General features: G+C 50.1%; 3 protein-coding genes and 1 pseudogene across 3 annotated transcripts; 3 read left to right on the forward strand and 1 right to left on the reverse strand.

The window, feature by feature from the left end:
• The first annotated feature begins 3,796 nt into the window (after positions 1–3,796).
• Positions 3,797–7,357, forward strand: Slc10a3 (solute carrier family 10 member 3). The gene is made up of 2 exons (XM_070038858.1): positions 3,797–3,877; positions 5,583–7,357. Exon 2 carries the CDS (start codon positions 5,727–5,729, stop codon positions 7,128–7,130), a length of 1,404 nt encoding a protein of 467 aa, XP_069894959.1. The 5' UTR covers positions 3,797–3,877; positions 5,583–5,726; the 3' UTR covers positions 7,131–7,357.
• Positions 7,358–8,114: 757 nt separating this feature from the next.
• Positions 8,115–9,331, forward strand: Ubl4a (ubiquitin like 4A). Its single transcript, XM_070039462.1, has 4 exons — positions 8,115–8,333; positions 8,466–8,571; positions 8,816–9,024; positions 9,146–9,331. Exons 1-4 carry the CDS (start codon positions 8,286–8,288, stop codon positions 9,254–9,256), a joined length of 474 nt encoding a protein of 157 aa, XP_069895563.1. The 5' UTR covers positions 8,115–8,285; the 3' UTR covers positions 9,257–9,331.
• An 8,059-nt stretch (positions 9,332–17,390) lies between these two features.
• Lage3 (L antigen family member 3) lies at positions 17,391–19,346 on the forward strand. The gene is made up of 3 exons (XM_070038859.1): positions 17,391–17,645; positions 17,916–18,044; positions 18,210–19,346. The coding sequence occupies exons 1-3, from the start codon at positions 17,437–17,439 to the stop codon at positions 18,322–18,324; spliced, it is 453 nt and encodes a 150-aa protein (XP_069894960.1). The 5' UTR covers positions 17,391–17,436; the 3' UTR covers positions 18,325–19,346.
• A 3,650-nt stretch (positions 19,347–22,996) lies between these two features.
• On the reverse strand, positions 22,997–23,116 carry LOC138840599 (5S ribosomal RNA; annotated as a pseudogene).
• Positions 23,117–23,210: the final 94 nt, after the last annotated feature.

Below are 23,210 nucleotides of genomic sequence, written 5' to 3' on the forward strand. Positions count from 1 at the left end.
CAGTTTTCTGGTGGTTCATTGGAGAAGAGATTCTCACGGACTTTCCTGCATGGCTGGCTTTGAACTGAGAACCTCAGATCTCAATCTCCTGAGTAGCTAGGATTACAGGTGTGAACCACCAGTGCCTGACCTATAGACTTTTTTTTTTTTTGCACCAGTCCTGGGGCTTGAACTCAGGGCCTGGGCAATGTCCCTGAGCTGCTTTTGCTCAAGTCTAGCACTCTACCACTTGTGCCACAGCACCACTTCTGGCTTTTTCTGTGTATGTGGTACTAAGAAGTGGAACCCAGGGCTTCGTGCATACTAGGCAAGCACTCTACCCCTAAGCTACCTTCCCAGTCCCAGACTTTTTTTGAACCATGTTAAGCTCACAGCAACATTGAATGAAATATATAAGCAGTGCCTTAAATATCCCTTACCCCCAGCTCCCAATTTGTTACAATCAGTGAACCTCCACTGATTTATTCTTGGTGTTGCACATTCTTTGGGTTTTGACAAAATTGTATAATGCAGTGTCTCCACAATTATAGTATCAAATGTATATTCATTTCTTTAATCGTTTGTTATGGAAAAATTCTCTGATTTCTGAAATAGAAAGGATAGTATAATATAATTAATGTTAACATAATAGTATCATTAATTCCAGTGCAACCTTCAGCTGTTTCCACAGTGATTGACAGTGCCAACATTGTCTTGCCTGCACTTCCCCTGTCCTCCATATACTAAAGCACATCTCAGCTTAGTTACACAGCAGTCTTTCAGTTATGTACTGGTTGAGCCATTATCCCCATTGTACAGAAAAGTTAACGGATCCTAGTAAGCTCAGGAAAGTTCATAGGTCCCGCAGGCTAGAAGGCAGATGAGTACAACTGCAGTTAGTAGCTCGTCCCCAGATGAAACTGGACCTCACTGTGTGTACCCTGAGGCTGGGAAGAGCATAGACCGTACTGTGCCCTTCAAACAATCGCTGTGACCCACCAATCTTTCTCCATTTGCCCATTCATTGGGCCAGTCACTGTGCTGCATGCTAGGATGATGTGAAGAACGTCACAGTGATGACTTTTTTCTCCCCAGGGGCTTCCCTGTGCTGGGAGCTGCAATATCCCACGTGAGCCACAGGTGCTAAGAATGCAGATGGGCCTGAGTGGCTCATCTAGAGACCTGTTCTGAGATGTGACCTGGTGTTAGACAGGCAAAGTCAGCTATATTTCCCCACAAGTACCACGTGTACCCCAAACTTGTATATAACTTCCATGCCTGCATATTTACCACAAATTTCTGGCAGCCCCTAAGTACAGAGCAGGATGTAGTCTTACCTCTCAGGGTCACCCTAGTGGCAGGTTTCCATGGAAGTGCATTTATGTTACTATAGCTGTTTTTTTCCTAATATTAGTATTTTGTTATGTCTTTTATCAAAAGTTCTGGCTGTTATTATCACTTATTCTGCTTTCTTGGTCCAGATGACTCCTTTTTTTCCCCCTGAATTAGTCACCAAATTCTTCAGGTCAGATATTCCATCACTTCACTCTGGATTTTCAGGGAATGCTGACATGATTGGCAATAATACAAGCAGTCTTCCATTCTCCTTCACCTCTGGCACACAACAGGAATTGTTGGTGCTCAAGTAGCCAGGTCCAGGTGAACTTAATTGAGCAGCATCAGAAAGTCCCAAGAGCACAGGCAATTAGAATATGAATATCCCGAACTTTTTCTTTCTCTGGCCCTTTCAGTTGACCCATCCCTTCTAGCTACTGCCAATTTCATTTCATCCTCAGACATCCCTATGTCAACTGCCCTTTTCTAGTCCAGAGTCTTCAGCTGCACGAAACAAACCCAGCCTCTCATGTTCTCTCAGGACTGCCTGCTTGCATCAGTACCTCTCAACCCCAATTGAGATACCAAGTACGTGCACACAAGTGTATACTTAGTAATCCTCTGAGGCTAAAAATCACCCCAGAACTATGGTCACAAATATATTTGATCACATATCAACCCTTTTATTTTTCCTGCTGGTGGGACTTGAATGCTAGGGCCCTGGTGCTTTTTTGCTCAAGGCTAGTGCTCTACAGCTTGATCCACAGCTCCGTTTCTGACTTTTTAGTAGTTAATTGGGGTTGAGAATCTCATGGACTTTTCCTGCAAAGGGAATCCTCAAAGCTGAGCTTCTTGAGTAGCTATGATTATAGAGGTGAGCCTCTGGCTTATATCAAGCCCTTTTATCACGTACCCAACATATGTACTTTTGCTTACCTGTTATATGCAGGTAATAATTTCAACTCTATAAAGCGTAATTTTCAAGTAAATATTACAAATTTGAATGCTAATAAATTTGTTCAAAGTTATTATTTGAGCTGGGTGCTTGTGGCTTATGCCTATAATCCAACCTGTTCAGGAGGCTGAGATCTGAGAATTGCTGTTCAAAGACAGCGAGAGCAGAAAAATCTGGGACTCTTATCTCCAATGAACCACCAGAAAACAGAAAGTGGAGCTGGCTTCAAGTGGTTGAGGCTAGCCTGGAGCAAAAAAGGTCAGGGACAGTGCTTAGGCCCTGAGTCTAAGGCCAATGACCAACAAAACAAACAGTGTGATTTGAAAAACTAGACATATACATGGCTTTTTTTTTTTGTCAGTCTTGGGGCCTGAATTCTGGGCCTGGGCACTGTCCTTCAGCTCTTCAGCTCAAGGCTAGCAGTCTACCACTTGAGCCACAGAGCCACTTCCAGCGTTTCCTGCTTATGTGGTGTTCAGAAATTGAACCCAGGGCCTCAGGCATGCAAGGCAAGCACTCTACCACTGAGCCACCTTCCCAGCCCGGCTTTGTTTTTTAACCATCCCCAACCATGACTTTTGGGACCACTCCTCTCTATCATAGCAGCCATGACTAAGAGTTTATTTACCCAGGCTCTCAAGCAATATGCTATCTGCCCCAGCCTCAGGAGGTTGGTGGGCATTTTTTGGGGGGGGGAGGGGCTGATATTGCAATTCAAGGGCCTCGAGTTCTCAGCTTGCTTGCTGAGGATTGGTGCTCTGTCACTTGGAGCCATACCTTCAGCCTACCACCAGTCTAGCATTTTGCTAGTTTATTGGATGGAGTCTCGCAGACTTTTCTGCTTGGGTTGGCGTTGAACATCGTTCTCACAGGTGTCAGAAGTCAGCTATCGGCGCCCGGCTCTGCACTTGTCTAATGTCTTTTTTTTGTTTGGTTGGTTGGTTGGTCATGGGGCTTGAATTGAACTCTGGGCCTGGGAGCTGACCCTCAGCTCAAGACTAACGCTCTAGCGCTTGAGCCACAGCGCTACTTCCGATTTTCTGGTGGTTCATTGGAGCTAAGAGTCTCATGGACTTTCCTTTCTGGGCTGGCTTGGAACCTTGATCCTCAGGTCTCAGCCTCCTGAATAGCTAGGATTACAGGCGTGAGCCACCAACACCAGGCTTCCGTCTTGTGACATCCTTTGTAAACTTTCTCATTATCCCATCTTTCTGCCATGTTTCCTTTCCCTTTCAGCAAGCCCTCGGGACCTTGCTGGTGACAGAATGACTTGCCCAGGCCGTCATTACAGAATGTTGAATTCTTTGTGCCCGGAGCCAATCAGCAGTGAGACAGGAAGCTGGCGGTCGCGAGGCGGCTTGTTACCTTGAGACGCGTTACGTCACATCCGCCAGAAACCCGTCTCAACGGCCAGCGTTCAGAGGGCCGCTGTTTGAGGGCGGGATCTGGACGCGAAGGCGGAGTTTCTGTGGGGCGGAGAGAGGCGGAGTGAGGCGGAGTTTGAGGCAGGGAGGGACTTTAGGGCGGGGCGGAGCCCGAGAGGGCCGCCTCGCGGGCTTGTGCCGGCTCGGCCGGCGCCGGTGCCGAGCTCCGCGGCAGCGGAGGCAGGTGAGAGCCTTCGGCCGGGAAGGGGCGGGCGGGGGGGTGGCTTCTGGCCCCGTCCCCGCTCCACGGTCGTTCATTTGGACATCCCGGCTTGGCCAGACCCAGCTGGGAAGGGCCGAAGTGTGTTCTTTAGGCCTGGCTGGCCCTGGAATGACGTGAGAGCTCCCTTGACCGAGATCTTTCGGTCAGGTTGAGCGACCTTCCTTCAGTCCCACCCCACTTTGTGCTCGCGCTCTGCTAATGCCCCACCCGACAACTTCCACACTCCCAAGAGGAGTCCCAGTTAACACTGCCAGTTACCCTCCTCCCCGAAAACTGCACTTCTGTAGAAAACGCATCCATCAAGACCAGTTTGCCTTCCCTGTCCTGGGACTGCATCTGCTCAAAGTCTTTCAGCCCCTCAAGCAGAAACCGTGTCAGATTAGTATCAAACTCCTCCCCTAGTGACCCCAGGCTTCCAGGCTGCACGAGGAATAGGGCGTGGGGTGGATGGCTGTTAGCCTCTCCCTAAACTCCTTACCACCACCCTGCTGCTCCTCTCCACTTGACTTCTACTCCACTCTGGCTTTCCTGCCCACCCCCCACCCCCCATCCAGTGAAAATCAAAGACTGCACCAAGACCCTCAGCTGTCAAGGACCATGCTATCGTGTCATGCTGTGGTGGGAATGGGAGGCTTTCACAGAGAGGAGTGTTTTCATGAATCTGCCCTCTGCTCCCAATTTCCCCTCTCCTCAGTCTGAGATGAAGGAATCAGGCCAAATAGGGATTTGGATCCAGAGAGGCAGGGTCTCTGCGACACTGCAGGGCTCGAAGCAACAGACAGCAGTGATGAAAAACTGTGCCCTTGCCCTGCTTGCCCCACTTCTACCAGAGGACATGATGGGTGGTGGTTGCCCAGTTGGAAAGTAGAAAGAGACATACCCTCCTCCTTTCGCCACAAGCACCCCACCCCCTAAACACGCAAGTTCCACAGGGAGTTCAGGGCCCGAACAGGAGCACATTTCCAGGAAGGCTCTGGAACGCTGAGCACAGCCCCTTAGATGTGATACAGCAGCTCTAGGAGCTCAGATTCCAAGAGTGCCACAGAAGTGGGAGCTGACAAGGAGAAATCCCCCTGTGGACGTCTGACCCCCGTTGTGCTGCCCCATAGGCAACATCCCTAGGGAGAAAGGGACCTGCTTCTTCATAGCCCCTGCCCTACCCGTGTCTTGTCACGGCAGGGTGGGCCATACAGACACAGAAGTAGTGTTCCCTACCGTGTGTCCATGGCAGACATTATTCCCTAGAGCTATGGTCACCTACTGCCCTTGCCACTCTGCCACCACTTTATGCCTGACAAATGACATAGATTCCCCAGTCTGTACTCTTATGATCTCCTGGATCTGGCACCAGCCAGGGGGAAGCAGGGTAGTGGTGACAAAACTAGAGGTGGATCTCCTGAGTCCCTGGTATCAGAACATCTCAACAAGCCACTGTGGGGCAAGTGCAGGGAAAGGAGTAGGAATCGGCAGGATGTAGGTGGTTCCGGTGGGTGGGGGGTGAGATGCCTGAGGCGCTTGTGCAGGGGAAGGGACCAGCGCTGAGGTTGCATTTCCACTCCTGAGCTTTGGTGAGGCTCTGCTGAGCCAGCAGTGGGCTTCCAGATATCCAAGCTCCTGAACTCACACCTGGGCACCAGCTACCTGTCTATGCCCCTTCTGTTTTCAGGGAGAAACCTGCCATCAAGGAAGGCAGCACAAGACCAGGACTTGCCGATGGACCATTCTCAGGATAACCCAACAGCACCAGCAGGGGTTCCCTTCTAAGCCCAAGAGGTGAAGAGGTCCCGAGCAGTTTTCTTCAGGAAGAGCCATGGTGTTGAGGGGCAGGGGCAGCTGCCAGTGGTGGTGTGGGCCCCTAGTCAGGTTCACAGCTGCCTTGCTGCTCATCAGCCTGCCATGGGGGGCCAAAGCCATGGCCATGGCCAGCCTTGGCACCGTCCTGGGCCCCACTGGATCACTGGTGAAGGGCCACTACTTGAGCATTGGGGATGGTTCTGTGATGGAGTTTGACTTTCCTGAGAAGAGTGAGGGTATTATTGTGATCTCAAGCCAGTACCCAGCACAGGCCAATAGGACAGGGCTCAAACCCACACTGAGAGTAACATCTCTCGACCCAGAAGTGCTGTCCATCAAGAACGTAAGTGCCATAACATGGGGCAGTGGAGGTGGCTTCGTGGTGAGCATCCACTCAGGCCTAGCTGGGCTAGCCCCACTCCACATCCAGCTTCTGGACTTCCACAAGGCCGCACCTATGCTGGTGGAGGAGCGGAGAGATTTCTGCATCAGAGTCTCACCCGCTGAAGACACCCATGCCACCCTCAGCACCAACTTGGCCCACTTCTCAGAGAATCCAATACTCTACCTGCTTCTGCCTCTTATTTTTGTCAACAAGTGTTCATTTGGATGCAAAGTAGAACTTGAGGTTCTGAAGGGTCTCCTGCATAGCCCGCAGCCCATGCTTCTCGGCCTTTTGGGCCAATTTCTGGTCATGCCTTTTTATGCTTTCCTGATGGCCAAAGTCTTCATGCTGCCCAAGGCCTTGGCTCTCGGCCTCATCATTACCTGCTCGTCGCCTGGTGGTGGAGGAAGCTACCTCTTCAGCCTGCTTCTTGGAGGAGATGTGACGCTGGCCATTTCTATGACTTTCATCTCAACAGTAGCGGCCACTGGCTTCCTGCCATTATCCTCCATCATCTACAGCCACCTGCTCAGCGTCCACGAAACACTCCACGTGCCCATCTCCAAGATCCTGGGAACCCTGCTGTTCATCTCCATCCCCATAGCAGCAGGTGTGGTCATCAAGTTCAAGCTCCCCAGGTTCTCGCAGCTGCTGGTACTGGTCATCAAGCCCTTCAGCTTTGTGCTCATCCTAGGCGGCCTCATCTTGGCCTACCGCATGGGGGTCTTCATCCTGGCAGGTGTCCGGCTACCCATTGTACTGGTAGGCTTCACGGTGCCCCTCGTTGGCCTGTTGGTGGGCTACTGCCTAGCCACGTGCCTGAAGCTGCCAGTGGCCCAGAGACGGACTGTGAGCATCGAGGTGGGGGTGCAGAACAGCTTGTTAGCCTTGGCCATGCTGCAGCTGTCTCTCCGCAGCCTTCAAGCAGACTATGCCTCCCAGGCCCCATTCGTTGTGGCGCTAACTGGGACCTCCGAGATGCTGGCTTTGGTCGTCGGCCACTTCATCTACAGAAGCCTGTTCGGGGTCTCATGAAGCCCCTGGGTCAAGCTTCCTTCACCTCGGCCTCTCGGGTCACCACTGCCGCTGCGATTCCTGTATACCAAAGGCCTTTCGTTCTCATGCACTATGCATTCAAACAAATTCAGGCTTATTGGGTTTTTTTACTGTTATTTTTTTTATTCTCCAGCTTCCAGTGCCAAAGAGGCTATGCTAAGTTTAGGTGTGTGCACTGCCCAGAAAGTATATTTCAATAAAACAAAAAAAGCAAGCCCGGGTCCCTTTCAGTCTTTGACCCTTGGGGTCTCGCGATTGGGGGAAGAGCATGCGTGGGAAGCGTGGGAAGTGTGGGCAGCTGTGGGCCGGATGGGTGATGGACTGAAGTGGCACGTCGACCCCTCCACACGCTTTCTGTGTCGCCCCTGTCAGGTGCTGGAGATGAAACCCAGCGCACATGGTGGACAAGTGCTGTCTGGCTGCCTCCCCACCCCTGCACGAGTCATGGCTCATCTGCCCCTTCTCCACGCATCCCTCCTCACCGGGTGGAAACCCAGTAGTTTGGTTTGGTTTCTGCTCCCTTTTCGTGTTTTGTTTTTCCAGGCAGACGAGAAAGAAGGGAGCGGAAAGGCATCAGGCTGTGGGACGAGTGTGGCAGGCTGAGCGATTGCTGTGGATGAGAGACAATCGGGGCCTGGGGGCGGGGGGGGGGGGGGCTCGGCACTGGCGTGCCCTACCCGCGCTGGCAGGGCGGGACAGGCCGAAGCCGGTCCCAGGCAGCGTCCTGGCCTTCATTCTCCCGACTGCAGGCTCCCCGATGAATCAAGCATCGCCCCACATGTTCCCTGCCCTGTGCGGGCAGCCAGGAGAAGCCACGTTCCCCAGCCGCCGCTGAGCGCGACGCGCAGTCCGGCGATGCCCCCGCCCCCGCCTCGGCAAGGGCGGTCCCAGAGGCAGCGACTGGGGCTGGGGCGCGGAGCAGGGGCGGGACCTGAGGACGTGGGCCCGCCGCGAGGGTGACGGCGGCGGCGGCAGCGGCAGCGGAGGCAGCGGCGGCAGTGGAGGCGGCGGGCGCGCCCCTCTCGCGGCTTCCGGCGCCGACGAACGGTTCCGGCGCGCGCCTGGGGCGGCGGCGCGAGGCCGGGGAACAGTTGGGGCCGGGTAGGAATCGTAGTGAACGCCGCCGCAGCCGCCATGCAGCTGACGGTGAAGGCCCTTCAGGGCCGCGAGTGCAGCCTGCAGGTACGATCGCCGGGCCCGCACCGAGACGGGCGTACCCGGGAGGCCGGAGAGCCGAACCTCGGGACGGGACGAGGGTTTCCCCGCCCAGGAGCTGTGGGCTGATCCTCTGCCTCCCACCCTTGGCCCGATCAGGTGGCAGAGGACGAGCTGGTGTCCACGCTGAAGCAGCTGGTCTCCGAGAAGCTGAATGTCCCGGTGCGCCAGCAGCGTCTACTTTTCAAGGGCAAGGCCCTAGCAGGTAACCAGGGGACCCCACAGGCAGTGGGTGGATGAGGGGCCCGGGCGGCCGGGCCCAGGCAGCAGTGTGATGGATCCGGACTCTGGCTCCGCTACCAGGTGCCAAAGGACCCTGGGGAAGGTGGCAGAAGCCACCAGAGCCAGACACCACCGCACTGCTGTTCCTCTGGCTGCCCGAGGCAGCATCGCTTCTGTGGTTGCCACACGGATGTGTGGAAGAAACCCCACGAATCTCTCTTTGGCAGATGACAAACGACTGTCAGATTACAGCATTGGACCCAATTCCAAGCTCAACCTAGTGGTTAAACCTCTGGACAAGGTGTTACTGGAAGCAGGCACTGCCCGCAGACTGGCTGACTCTGCACCGACGCCTGTCTGGCAGCTGATCTCTAAAGTCCTTGCCCGCCACTTCACTGTGGCAGATGCCAGCAGGGTCCTGGAACAGCTACAGAGGGTGAGGGCACCACCCAGTCCTAGCTGCTCCCGCGACTCCCACTCCCTGCATCCATTACAACTGACACCCTTTTCGTGTCTCCACCGACACCCCCTGAATTCTCCTGGCTTTCTCTCCTTAGGATTATGAGAGATCTCTAAGCCGCCTGACATTGGATGACATCGAACGCTTAGCCGGTCGCTTCCTGCACCCTGAGCTCTCTGAAGCTATGGAGAAGGGTTTCCCCAAATAGCGTCCTCTGAATAAGGGGAGGAGCCCAAGCCCAGGCCACAGCTGCATGTTGCATTAAATGTGTTCTCATGTTGCAGTTTGGCTCATAGTAATAATAATAGCTGGTGTGTACCCCAGCTCTTGGTAGCCACTACTCACAGCATTTGACCAGGGCTCTCTTCCAAACCTTCTGCAGAACAGGTGAGACAGTACAGTGGAGGCACCTGGCATGCTGTGGGCCAGGTAGATCTGAGTCCAGCCACCTTATACAGGAGTGCCTCAGTGTGCTGGGGAAAGGTGCTCTTTGGGGGATAGGCTTTGACATTTCATTTAGCCACCCAGACTAAATCCTTGGGTGACTCCCTCACAAGACTAACAAAGAAAGCAGCTGCCCTGCTGCCGAGCGCTATCACTTGACCTCTAACACAGCTGGCAGAACCCTCCACAGTGTTCCAAAGAAGGCCAAGTGATAGCCCTGGGCCCCTGAGCTTCTGGAGCCAGACCCTGGAGCCGCAGGGTCACCCCAGCTCTGCAGGATGGCTTGGGCCAAGTTTCGGTGCCACTTGCGTTCGCAGTCCTGGAGTCTGTAACAGCGAGGGCCACTCTTCAACCTGACCAATTTCCTGCCCCTTATCCACGTCAGGGTAGGGAGTTGCTGTCCTCTGCAGTTCTACATGGTGTTCCCTAAACAAACTCAAGCCAGAAATGAAGCAGTAGCCAAACATGAGCCAGAGATGGCGTTTCCTGGGCCTTGGTGGCACAGCTTTTCTCTGGGGCACCCTGCCTGCTAAGCTCCTCCTCTAAGTGGGTAGTTTGTACCCATTACAGTAGACAGATGATTCAGCCAAGGTAGTGTCACAGCTGCCTTGGCCTCGGCCTCTACACCCACACATCTCCCACCGATGGAAGATGGATGCTTCCTATGTACAGAGGCTTCTACTTTGCACACTCCTCATTGCCCAAGAGGAGCCTCAGGATGCTGAGGTGGATACAGAAGTATGGGCTCAGTAGCACTGTGCCCTGTTGATGGTGCTAGACATCATACAAGTACCTGCTCCTTTGAGCTGGGAGTAGTTCAGGCTGCAAGACAAGCACACGCAGGAGCATACTGCTCTTGTCCCTCTGTTCTCTCCAAGGGCGCCCCTCAGTGTGGTCAGTGCTATGCCTGCCCTTCCTGGCCGGGCCAGATGGGTGAACACTGAGTTCCCATGGCGGGAAGATGAACAAAGGAGGGTGAAAAGCAGATGATAGCCCCCTGGGCCTCCCTGAGAGCTGGGGATAGCATACAGCAGAAACCTGCTTAGAAGCATGTGTGGTGTGACAGCTCAGATGACAGGCTTATTTTAAGTCAGGGAATGTATTTTTTTTAATTAAATAACACTAAAGGTGCATGTGAGACTTTTACCCAAGAGGAATTCTTATTAAACTGGGCTGCTTTGGGTTTCCAATCACTGGTTTAGCAATAACGGAAACTTACTGGTTTACAAAACTGCAAAGGCCAGGAGTTCTGGCAGTGGGTGAACAATTTCACCAAATATCCAGTTTCTTCCTGCATCCCTCTGCATTTTCCAGTATCTTCATCCTCCACCACCACCTACAAGGAGCAAAAGGTAGCTGCCTGCTGCTTCGATGGATCCTGCCTGCTTTTCACTGCCAGTGGGAAACACTCTGCAGTGTAGCTTCTGTCTCAGATGCCCCAGCTAATAAATGTTGCTATTTCATTGGCCAGAACTGTGTCTGATTATTTTGGCTGTGGGAATGAGAGGGAGTTGCTCACTGCCCATGTCAACTGCCCCCTCAAGGTGTGCAGAGACTGCTTCCTGTGGACAGAGCTGGGTTTCACAAGGGACTGGGGTAAATCCTAGAGGGAGGCGCAACGGAGATGACAATCACCTTAAGGTAATGAAGGAGGAAAGGCTGCTCAAATAAGAAGGAGCTTTTCTATTGTTCAAAGACATAAGTAAGCCCATGTGGGCTTGTGGAAATATAACTATAACTATATAAGAGGCTAATACATCTTTTTCTTTAACTCTTAATAAAGTAAATGTAAGCACCTCAAAAAAAGCAAAACAAAAAAAAAAATCCTGTGTGGGCTTATTGAACCCACTATAGAGGCAAAGAAACCCTAGACATAGTTATTGATCCCTATGCCAATGCTTCCCATTTAGGTGCCAGAGACTGGAGGCCTCGTGGCTGAAGGCTCATCTTGGCCAGAGATAGAGGGCAGTGTTCCAGGTAAATATTTTTTTTTTTTTGGTCCGGTCATGGGGCCTGAACTCTGGGCCTGGGCGCTGTCCCTCAGCTCTTCAGCTCAAGGCTAGCGCTCTACCACTTGAGCCACAGTGCCACTTCCGGCTTTTTTCTTTTTGCTTATGTGGTGCTGAGGAATCGAACCCAGGGCCTCAGGCATGCAAGGCAAGTGCTCTACCACTGAGCCACCTTCCCAGCCCCCTCCAGGTAAATTTTTTAAATTTTTTATATATTTTTTGCTGTTAGTGCTGGGCCTTAAAATCAGGGCCTGAGCACTGTCCCTTTGCTTTTTTGCACAGGGATGGTGCCCTACCACTTAAGCCACAGCTCCACGTCCAGCTTTTTGGTAGTTTATTTGGAGATAAAAGTATCTCAGCCGCGGGGCTGGGAAAGTGGCTCAGTGGTAGAGTGCTTGCCTTGCATGCATGAGGCCCTGAGTTCGATTCCTCAGCACCACATAAGCAAAAAGAAAAAAGCCGAAAGTGGTGCTGTGGCTCAAGTGGTAGAGCGCTAGCCTTGAGCTGAAGAGCTGAGGGACAGCACCCAGGCCCAGAGCTCAGCCCCCATGACCGACAAAAAAAAAAAAAGGTATCTCAGCCGGGTGCTGGTGGCTCATGCCTGTAATCCTAACTAATCAGGAGGGTGAGATCTGAGGATCGTAGTTCAAAGCCAGCCAGGGCAGGAAAGAACAAGACACTATTTATCCTCCATGAACCACCAGAAAACTGGAAGTGGTGCTGTGGCTCAAGTGGTAGAATGCTGGCCTTGAGCTGAAGATCTGAGGGACAGCGCCAAGGCCCAGAGTTCAAGCCCCATGACCAAAAAAAAAAAAAGTCTCTCTCAGATTATTACCATATGTATATAAATGTAACTCCACTGTGTATCACATCTAAAATATCAATTTGAAAAAAAAAAAAGATTAAAAAGAGTTGCTCAGATTTATCTAGCCAGGCTACTTTCCAGCCTTGATCTTCAGATGTCAGCTTCCCGAATAGCTAGCATTACAGGTGTGAGCCACCCACATGTTGGCAGCACTACAGAACCTCTATCTGAAAACTCACTCTTGACTCCCTGTTACCTTCTGAAAAGCTAAGCAAGAGTTCAAGGCAACCCTTCTGCCCCCACAAAACCTCTAAGGTGGGCTGGGAAGGTGGCTCAGTGGTAGAGCGCTTGCCTTGCATGCCTGAGGCCCTGGGTTCGATTCCTCAGCACCACATAAGCAAAAAGAAAAAAGCCGGAAGTGGCGCTGTGGCTCAAGTGGTAGAGCGCTAGCCTTGAGCTGAAGAGCTGAGGGACAGCGCCCAGGCCCAGAGTTCAGGCCCCTCGACCGGACCCCCCCCCTAAAAAAATAAATGCATTCAAAATGTGAGTATTTTAAAAAAAAAAAAAAAAACCTCTAAGGTCTGTGTGACTGATTTGCTCATTGCTACTGTTGCCATTGTTTTTAAACCATTTGTTTTTTTTTTCCTGTGTGAACTCAAGCCAGTCCCTGAACTTTTTTTGCTCAAGGCTAGTGCTCTACCACTTGAGCTGCAGTGCCACTTTTTTGGGGGTGAGGGGTATTTTATTGAAGAGTCACAAACATTTGTGCTTAGACTGGCTTTGAACAGCAACCCTCAGATCTCAGACTCCTGAGTAGGTAGGATTACAGGCATGAGCCACCGGTGCCTGGCTTTCTAGACCATTTTGATGAACAGATATTGGAATATATACATACCCTAGAAATCACAAGTTCATACTGAAACCTTCAGCAACAGTCCAGCATCACAGTTCTTTCACACCTTCTCTCCACAGTAAGAATTCTGGATTCTAACATCGATATATTTACTCATTTGTTAACAGAAAGAGTGGAAAAGAACACCCAAAATAGGTGCACACACACCTCATCCCTATCATTATCAACAACAAATATGCTAAGAGTGAAGCCAATTATTTTTGTCCTTATAATATAACCCAGAAAAGGAGTATAGAAACAGAAGTGGATGTAAAGCACATTGATTTACCTAGGTATGGTGGCAACACCTGTAGTTCCTGCTGAGGTGGAGGGGTCACTTAAGCTCAGGAGTTCAAGACCAGTGTGGCTGACATAGTGATAGTGAGACCCTATCTTCACACAAAAAAATAAAAATAAAGCACTCAGGCCAAGCACTGGTGGCTTATGCCTGTAACCCTAGCTACCTAGAAGGCTGAGATCTGAGGATTGAAGTTTGAAGTGTGGGGAAATCTGTGGGGAACACAAGTAGCAAAGATGGCCCTGAGAGGAAGTTGAGTGGGCAGAGCTGGATTTGTTCAGGTTCAGTGTGTAAACAACTCATGGAAGCTTGGGTGCATGATAAGGTATGGCCTTTCAGTGATTGGTTGGTTCCATTTCCTCCCCTCCCACGCAGTCTTTTGCTTTAAAAGGGGATGCTCCCTGTTAATAAATGAGTTCCTGCTTGACTTGACTCCCCGCTGGCTGCGTCTGATTGTCTCCTGGGCTAAGGGAGGCTGGGGAACGGGCGAGCGGCCGCACTTACCCCTCCTCGGACCCCGTCCGTCCGTCCGTCCAAAGACGGACGAAGACCCAACATTGAAGCCAGCCTGGACAGGAAAGGCCATGACATTTTTTTCCAATAAACTACTCAAAAAAAGTCGGAAGTGGCACTGTGGCTCAAAGTAAAGAAAAAAAATACTGAATTATTGTCTCTGTTATTTTTGTCATATTCATTTAAATTTGTTCTTTCTCAATTATAACATTTTTACTCTCTTTTTTGTGTGTGCTGGTCCTGTAATAGGAACGTAGAGACAAGGCACTGCCCTTGAGCTTTTTTGCTCAAGGCTAGAGTTCTACATCTTGAACCATTGCTCCAGCTTTTTGGTGACAAATTGGAGATGAGTCTCATGGGTTGGCTTTGAACCTTGATCCTCAGATCTCAGCCTCCTTCAGTAGCTAGGATTACAGGTGTGAGCTATAGGCACCTGGCGATTTTTACTCTGTGTGTGTGTGTGTGTGTGTGTGTGTGTGTGTGTGTGTGTGTGTGTGTGTCCTATGGCTTGAACTCAGGGCCTAGGCACTATCCCTGAGCTTTTCTGCTCAAAGCTAGTGCTCTACCACATGAACTACAGTTCCACTTCCAGTCTTTTTGGTGTTTCACTGGAAATGAGTCTCACGGGTTTTCCTGCTTGGGCTGGCTTTGAACAGAGATCCTCAGATTTTGGCCTTTTGAGTAGCTGCAAACCTTCTAATTGTAAATATAACTTTAGTCCCCTTAAAAAAACACAAAAAGGAAATTCTAGCATGCAGAGATCCTGCACATTTATTAATCGGGGTATTGTTCTAGAGTTCTGTGGATATACTGTATAACTTATTAAATTGGTATTTCAGGATTATCACAAATCTAATTATACCTATTCACACTGCTAGTGAAGGAGACTGTGCTTCCTCTAGCTAATTGGCCCTTGATTTCCCCTGATTGTTTCCCTAGATGGTTTGCTTTTCTATTAGGTTTAAGTGTCCTCATCTGGTTCCGCTTGCTCATGTATAACACTTTTGTTTGATTCCTCACATCTTATGTGGTTTAGGCCTATATAAGCTTGGTGCTAGCGGCATTCTGAGTTGTTGGTCTGTGAGACATGAGTCCACCAGCAGTTTGGATATCCAGTAAGACTCATAATTTGGCCTCTTTTTTTTGTCAGTTGTGGAGCTTGAACTCTGGGCCTGGGCACTGCCCTTGTGCTCTTCAGCTCAAGGCGAGCACTCTACTGCTTGAGCCACAGTGCCTACTTCCAGTTTTCTGTTTGTTAATTGGAGCTAAGAGTCTCACGGACTTTCCTGCCCAGGCTGGCTTTGAACCACAATCCTCAGATCTCAGCGTCCTGAGTAGCTCAGCTTACAGGCATGAGCCACCTGCACCCAGCTAATTTGGCCCCTTAAGTGGTGGCTTCTCTGTTTCTTGGGACTGAGTTCCCTTACAACACTAGTACTTTGGTTGAGGTTCCTGTGATTTCTCACCTTCATTGTTGGCAGGTTTCATCTCCAAACAGCCACTCCAAAACATGTGTAAGATGCAAATCAAACAGCTTTGGCCCCTATAAAGTCCACTCTAGCCAGCTAGTGCTAGTGCTATATAAAGTGATATCTCTAGGAGGGGTCCACTCCTGCAGATTCCTGCATGGATGTTGTGCCACATGTCTTGGAGAATACTGGGCCTAGAAAAAGGGCTGGAGAGGCCAGACACTGGTGGCTCACACCTGTAGTCCTAGCTACTCAGGAGGCTGAGATCTGAGAATTGAAGTTCAAATCCAGCCTGGGCAGGAAAATCCGTGAGACACTTTTTTTTTTTTTGGTCGGTCATGGGGCTTGAATTCTGGGCCTGGGTGCTGTCTCAGCTCTTCAGCTCAAGGCTAGCGCTCTACTGCTTGAGCCACAGCGCCACCTCCAGTTTTCTGGTGGTTTATTGGAGATAAGAGTTTCATGGACTTTCCAGCCCGGGCCGGCTTTGAACTGAGATCCTCAGATCTCAGCCTCCTGAGTAGCTAGGATTATAGGCGTGAGCCACCAGCACCTGGCCCATGAGACTCTTATCTCCAATTAATTACCAAAAAAAAAAAAAAAAAAAACAGAAGTGGCGCTGTGGCTCAAGTGGTAGAGCACTCGCTTTGAGTTGAAGAGCTCAGGGGTAGCACCCAGGCCCAGAGTTCAAGCCCCACAACTGACAGGAAGAAAGGAAGGAAGGAAGGAAGGAAGGAAGGAAGGAAGGAAGGAAGGAAGGAAGGAAGGAAGACAGACAAAGTTCTGGAGAGAAGAAGGAAATGCAGTTATTGTAGCCAATTACATGAGGTAAGAACTGAAGTACATAGCTTGACGGAAGGGATGAGGGGGAAAAGGGAGAATGATGGGTGACATTGAGCAAGAAGCATTGTACTCATAACCTGACTTAAGGAAATGTAACCTCTTTGTGAAACTACTTAGTGATAAAAAGTAAAAATCAACAATCAGGCAGAATAGTTAGCATGGAAAGAAAAAGAGATTTAATACTGAAAAATGAAGGAGCTTGTATCTATTTTGCATTCGTACTTTTATTATGTAATCTAGGAAATATAATTGTTTTGAAGGTCAGAATAAATTAACGGCATTTTGTACTGTGAAAAATAATAATAAAGAAAAAAGATGGTGGGGATGCATGTGATGGAGGCTGTATCTGTTCGTGCAAGTGCCCGGAAGCTCCATTGGGATTCGGTGTTCTAAGAGTCTGAGCTGCTTCCTTCTTCACCCCCTCCCCTTTTTTGGTGCCAGTCCTGGGACTTGAGCTCGGGGCCTGGGCACTGCCCCTGTGCTCCTTTTGCTCAAGGCTAGCACCGGAGTAAAATCTAGTGCTGTAGCCAGGGCCTCATTTCCGTCTTTTGGGGGTGATTAATGGCAGATAGGGTCTCACGGAGTTTCCTGGCAAAGCTAGGATTGCAGGTGTGAGAGACACTGGCGTCTGAGATTAAGCGAACACTAATTGCCCAGACAGCCAAAGAAAGGGTCTCAGGGAACTTCCAGCAGGACGGGAAGGTAAGAAGCGATCACAAACTCAGCCAGTCATTTGAGTGAGGCTTGTTTATCCACTCTGGAAAGCCCAATTCGCTTCCTGCTGTAATGGCTGGAGCTTCGGTGAAGGAACCTTAGTTTCCCAAGGGCTTGAGAGCAACGTGGTCGGCTGAAGACTACGCACCTGGCAGCTGGCTAGGGGTGTATTTGTACAGGTGCGTGGATCATTTCGTGTCAGAATGTGGTGGAGCAGAGGAATCCAGGTGAGAACTGACCAGCTTGCCCCTAAAGCCCCGCCAGCTGCCGGATTGCGCCTGCGCGCGTGGAGCGCCGGGGGGGGGGGGGAGGAGGTGGAGCTTCAGGGGGTGGAGATTCAGCGCTGCGTCGGCCGTCACTGGCGAGGGCGGGCCGTTGGTGTGGAAGGCGGAGCGGTAGCCAACATGCAGGCAGCAGACGCGGGCTCCGGAGACGCAGCCCTTGGCGCCGACGGCCAGCGTAGCCGGGGTAGCTGCTGCTGTCCTGGCGATCCAGGTTTAGTACAGGTTACAACCGGCGGAGCGCACCATATTGCACGTGTGTTACAAGACCAGGATTCAGGCAGAGACGCTACGTCCTGCGCCGAAAGGCCTGGAGTCCGACCACACATGTTGTATCCTACGGGAGCGGCAAAGGAACGGACCGGGGTGGCGGTGGTGCCTGGGTCTGGGGAAGGGGAAGTCGCGAAGCAGGGGAGCCAGCGGGAAGCGGAGGCCAGGAGGTGTGGGCGTTGGGGGTGTGCCGAGGGCACTTGGGGAGCGGGGTGGGGGCAGGGTGGCCTGGGAGTGTATACGCAGGGCTGAAGGGGAGGCGGCCTCGTGGGGGAGGGGGTGGCCCTTGAGGACCAAGTCCCCATGATACTCCTTCACGGAACCTGCGACAGCGCCCTCAGCGTGCCTTTCCCGACCCCTTTGGAAGCCGAAATCGCCCGTGGGGCCCTGGCCCCAGATGCTGAGCCCCACCAGGGAGCACTGGGGAAGGAGCTCACAGTGAGCGGGAGCACCTTGGCCGTGTGAGTTGAGCAGGGGCCGGCGTGGTGGGCAGGCGGCCGGCATTCGGCTGGGCAGCATGGAGGCGCCCAGCCACTCTGCTCAGTAATAACAGGGCTGTCAGAAGTTGGGTGTCACAGGGGAGGACTTACCACGACAGTTTGCTTTTCTCTTTTCCTCACTCTTAGACACTGGACAGCTGGAGACGCTCGCCTGCTCCGGGTTTCCATCATCAGCTTCCTTGAACAGGTTGCCCTGGTCATGCGGACCATGCAGCGCTTTGGACCCCCTGTTGCCCGCTAAAGGTGGACTGGGCAACAGACCCAAGGTTGCAACTTTAGGTCTCCTTCGAAGCAAAAATGCATCCTTACCTAGCACAGAGAGTCTAGAAATACTTGTTGCTTAAGGGTGACGACCTAATGGCTTCTCTTCATTGGCCCTTGGGTGCTAGGGGCCACTTGTTTTGTTTGGGGTTTTAATGGTTGTTAGCACAGGAAATAAAACTGAGTTACTGATCACATCTAAATTTTTTTCCACCTCACATTTTCTTGCCTTTTTCATCTGTTGGAGAAGAGGTTCTGATTGTAACATAGCAATGTTGAGGTACCTGAAAACAGTTTCAGAAACAGCAAGACAAAAACTCATCCTTTACACTATTAAGATATTTTGGTCAAGGCTGGCACTCTACTACTTCAGCCATACCTCCACTTCCAGGTTTTTGCTGCTTAATTGGAGATAAGAATCTCTGGCAATTGTCTGCCTTGGCTGGCTTCATACCTTGATCTTCAGGTCTCAGCTTCCTGATTATTTATGATTATTATTATGAGCTACCCCATAAGTACCCAAATAGTATTACATTTCTTCCCAGTTTTTTATTTTTTTTTCAATCCTAGATCTTGTGCTAGTACTGCGGCTTGAACACAGACAGGACCTTGTGCTCATAGCTGATGATCTACCTCTTCACCACACCTGCACTCTTGTATTTTCCTAGTGACACAGAGGTAGACATTTATGGAGTTTTCCACCCCAGTTGTCTTTGAACCTTGTTCCTCAGACCTCAGTCTCCTGAATAGCTAGGTTTATAAGCATGAGCCACAAACACCTGGCTTCTTTCTGCTCTCCAAATTTTCAAAAACACATTACAAAAGTCATATTTTTGCAAGTGGTGCTGTGGCTCAAGGGGGTAAAATGCTCACCTTGAGCTGAAGAGCCTGAAGTGCCCAGGACCAGAGTTCAAGCCCCGTGACTGACAAAAAAAAGTCATACATTTTAACATACTTTGTTTCACACTTAAATCCTTCCCATTTTTCTATTCTAATGAGCCAAGGTTTTGATGAGATTCATATATATATATATATATATATATATATGTATGTATATACACATATACATATATATGCTTCAATGTATGGTTCTTCTCTCTGAATAGGTTTCCAAGGAGTAGAATTACTGAGTTTAAGATTTGTTGGGCACTGGTGGCTCACACCTGTAATCCTTGCTACTCAGGAGGCTGAGATCTGAGGATCTCAGTTCAAAGCCAGCCAGGGCAAGAAAATCTGTGAGACTCTTATCTCCAATTAACCACCAGAAAACCCCAAACAAACAAAAAAAAAAAACAAGCCTTTGGGCTGGGATGTAGCTCAGTGGCAAAGTGCTTGCCTAGCAAGTGCAACGTCCTGGGTTCAATCCCCAGTACCAAAAAAGAAAAGACAAAAAAACAATACAGTTTAAAAAAAAAACCCAGCTGGGCGCAGGTGGCTCACACCTGTAATCCTAGCTACTCAGGAGGCTGAGATCTGAGAATCGCGGTTCAAAGCCAGTCCGGGCAGGAAAGTCCATGAGACTCTTATCTCCAATAAACCACTCGAAAACTGGAAGTGGCTCTGTGGCTCAAGTGGTAGACCACTAGCCTTGAGCTGAAGAGCTGAGGGACAGCGCCCAGGCTCAGAGTTCAAGTCCCATTGCTGACAAAAAAAAAATTGTGGCCAGGTGTTAGTGGCCCATGGAGGCTGAGATCTGAGATCAAAGCCAGCCCAGGCAGGAAAGTCCATGAAACTCCAATGAAACACCAGAAAACCAGAAGTGGAGCTGTGGTTCACAGTGGAAGAGTGCCAGTCCTGAGTTCAAGCCCCACGACCAACAACAAAAAATAATGCATGCATGCACAACAGGGCTTTTTGTATATGAGAACAAGCTACCCAGAAAACACCAAGATAAGGGTTCGGTGGCTTATTTGCCTTGTGAGGCAAAGTGCTGGGGGAACCAGGGAAAATGTTTAGGGAAGGAGTTAGCACTCTAAGATAAAGTACAGTGCACAGCATTTTGCAGCTTTGCTCTGTGCAGTCTAGAAACATTTGTTTAGATGCCATGGGATTTCCTCTAAGTATGATAGTGTTTTCTCAGAATAAAGGCAGGCGTGACTCTTCCACTCAATGTCTTCCCGTGATTGCTTTCTCTCCCCAATATGGGTTGTATTTTCCTCCTTGCATGTATCCATAGGACTTTGTATCCATAAGATACTTGGTTGTATCTATAAGTTGTAAATTGTATCCATAGGACATCAGACTGTACACCTGTCAGGCCAAGCACTCTCCCACTGAGCCATATCCCCAGCCCCAGTCGGTGTTTTGTTTTTGTACCAGTATGGGGGCTTGAAATCATGACCTGGGTGCTGTCCATTAGCTTTTTCCAAAGCCCAAGGCCAGTGCTCTACCATCAAAACCACAACTCCACTTTTGGAACTTTCCTGCCCTTACTTACTTTAAACTACAGTGCTCAGATCTCAGCTTCGTGATTAGCTAGGATTACAGGTGTGACCCACCAGCACCATGCAAGTGCAGTATTTTAAACCTTTTCTCTTTATTTTTTTAATTTTAGTTTATTTATGTTGGTTGTGGGGCTTGCACTCTGGGCCTGGCTGCTGTCCCTGAGCTCTTCAGCTCAAGGCAAGCACTCTACCACTTGAGCCACAGCGCCACTCCTGGTTTTCTGGTGGTTTATTGGAAATAAGAGTCTCACAGACTTTCCTGCCAGTGCTGGCTTTGAACTGCTATTCTCAGATCTCAGCCTCTTGAGTAGCTAGGATGACAGGTGTGAGCCACTAGCACGCAGCTTCTCTTTATTTTATTTATTTATTTGTTTGTTTGTTTGTTTTTTAGTCGGTCGTGGGGCTTGAACTCTGGGCTTGGGCGCTGTCCCTCAGCTCTTCAGCTCAAGGCGAGCGCTCTACCACTTGAGCCACAATGCCATTTTCTCTTTATTTTTTATTATTTTTATTTTGTTGTGCTGAGGGAAGAACCTAGGGCCTCATGCATGCTAGGCAGACATTCCACTACTGAGCTACAGTCTCAGACCAAGGGCTATATATATATATATATATATATATATATATATATGTATTTGGTAGTAAGGTTTCAACTCAGGGCATGGGTGTTGTCCCTGAGCTTTTTCACTCAAGGCTACCACCCTCTGCCACTTTGAACCACAGCACCACTTCTGGTTTTCTGGTGGTTAAAATTGGAGGTAAGTCTCACGGGACTTTTCTGTCCAGGCTGGCTTCAAACTTCAATCCTCAGATCTCAGCCTCTTGAGTAGCTAGGATTATAGGCATGAGCCAACAGCAACCAGCCTCTAAGGGCAATATTTTAAACCATACCTCTTATCTTCTGTCTTTTGTCATTTTGATTCATTGTAAGGTGACTCCAAAAATGACATCCTATTGACTTCCTTTTGTCCTGAGCTGGAACCATAATCCTTTGATTATCTGTGGATTAACTCGTGTGTATTCACACTTACATATTAAATAATTCAGGCCCCTTTAGTGTGCTGTCAAGAAGTTCAGCAGATGCGTGCAGTTCTACACCACCACCACAATCTCTGGGCCCCATGAATTGACTTCTAATGGTGCCACATGACTTTTCACTCCAAGTCCTGTCTCTGCACTGTTCTGTTCTGAACCCTCCTCCAAGGGACTTCCCTCTTACTGTGTCAAAGCCAAAATCCTGGTCCTGCTGTGGAGCTTGAATAGTCAAAGGTTTGCTTCACATGCCTGAGAACTGGCAACACACACACACACACACACACAAACGTGTGTGTATATATACACACTGAGTTCAAGCCCTTCAGCCTGTGGTGTGCAGGCCTCCTTCCCTTTACTCTCATTATTATTCTGAGAACTCCATGTTTGGCTCCTTACCCTTTCTGAAGCCCACCAGGCCCACTGCTTAGGGCCTTTGCACTGTCCTTTCCCTGTCTGGAGCTCTCTGTTCCCTAGCTTTCCCCTTGACTCACTGAGTCAAGGCTTTCTGGGCCACCCTATTTTAAATCACAGCAGCATTAATTAATGAGTGTGGGGCCAAGATATAGGCAGGTGCGCCCCAGTGGGAGCTACAGACCATAGTCAGGGAATATCAGGGTACTCTTTAGAAGTGTGGACAGAGCTGAAGATACAAGAGGGTCTGGAACACAGTGGGGCTATGCTATATTTTTTTTTTGGTGGGGGACCTGAACTCTGAGCCTCGGTGCTGGGTGCTGTCCCTCAGCTCTTCAGCTCAAGGCTAGCGCTCTACAACTTGAGCCACAGCACCACTTCCAGCTTTTGTTTTTATTTTTGCTTATGTGGTGCTGAGGAATCGAACCCAGGGCCTCAGGCATGCAAGGCAAGCGCTCTACCACTGAGCCACCTTCCCAGTCCCCGCTATGCTATGTTTTATATCTTCACAGCACCTCTCCTCCTTCCACAGTAAGTATGGATGGAAGGGGGCCAGAGCAGAAGCAGAGAAACACATCTGGGCAAAGGCAGTGGTACTTTACATCTGGGTAGGGGCCATGGGGAAAGACAAAGCAGCAGATTCTGAACCCATCCTGAAGCAAGACACACATTTTGCTGATGGTGTGGCTTTGGCCTTCCTGAAATGCCCAAAAGCCCCGCAGAGTCTCCTTTTCTTTTTTCTTTTTTCTTTTTTTTTCCAATATTTTCCTACAGCACCCGGTATTCCCAGGCGGTCTTCCGATCCAAGTACTAACCAGGCCCGACCCTGCTTAGCTTCCGAGATCAGACGAGATCAGGAGCATTCAGGGTGGTATGGCCATAGACTAGAGTCTCCTTTTCTCCCATGGTTGAGGTCCAGCTCATCAGGAGCCCAACAGGTCTGCCCACCCATCCCAAAGACAGTCACACACAGACCCCA

The sequence above is a fragment of the Dipodomys merriami genome, unplaced genomic scaffold (genome assembly GCF_024711535.1).
Source record: "Dipodomys merriami isolate MVZ:Mamm:240054 unplaced genomic scaffold, mDipMer1.0.p SCAF_3, whole genome shotgun sequence".
Lineage (NCBI taxonomy): Eukaryota > Metazoa > Chordata > Mammalia > Rodentia > Heteromyidae > Dipodomys > Dipodomys merriami.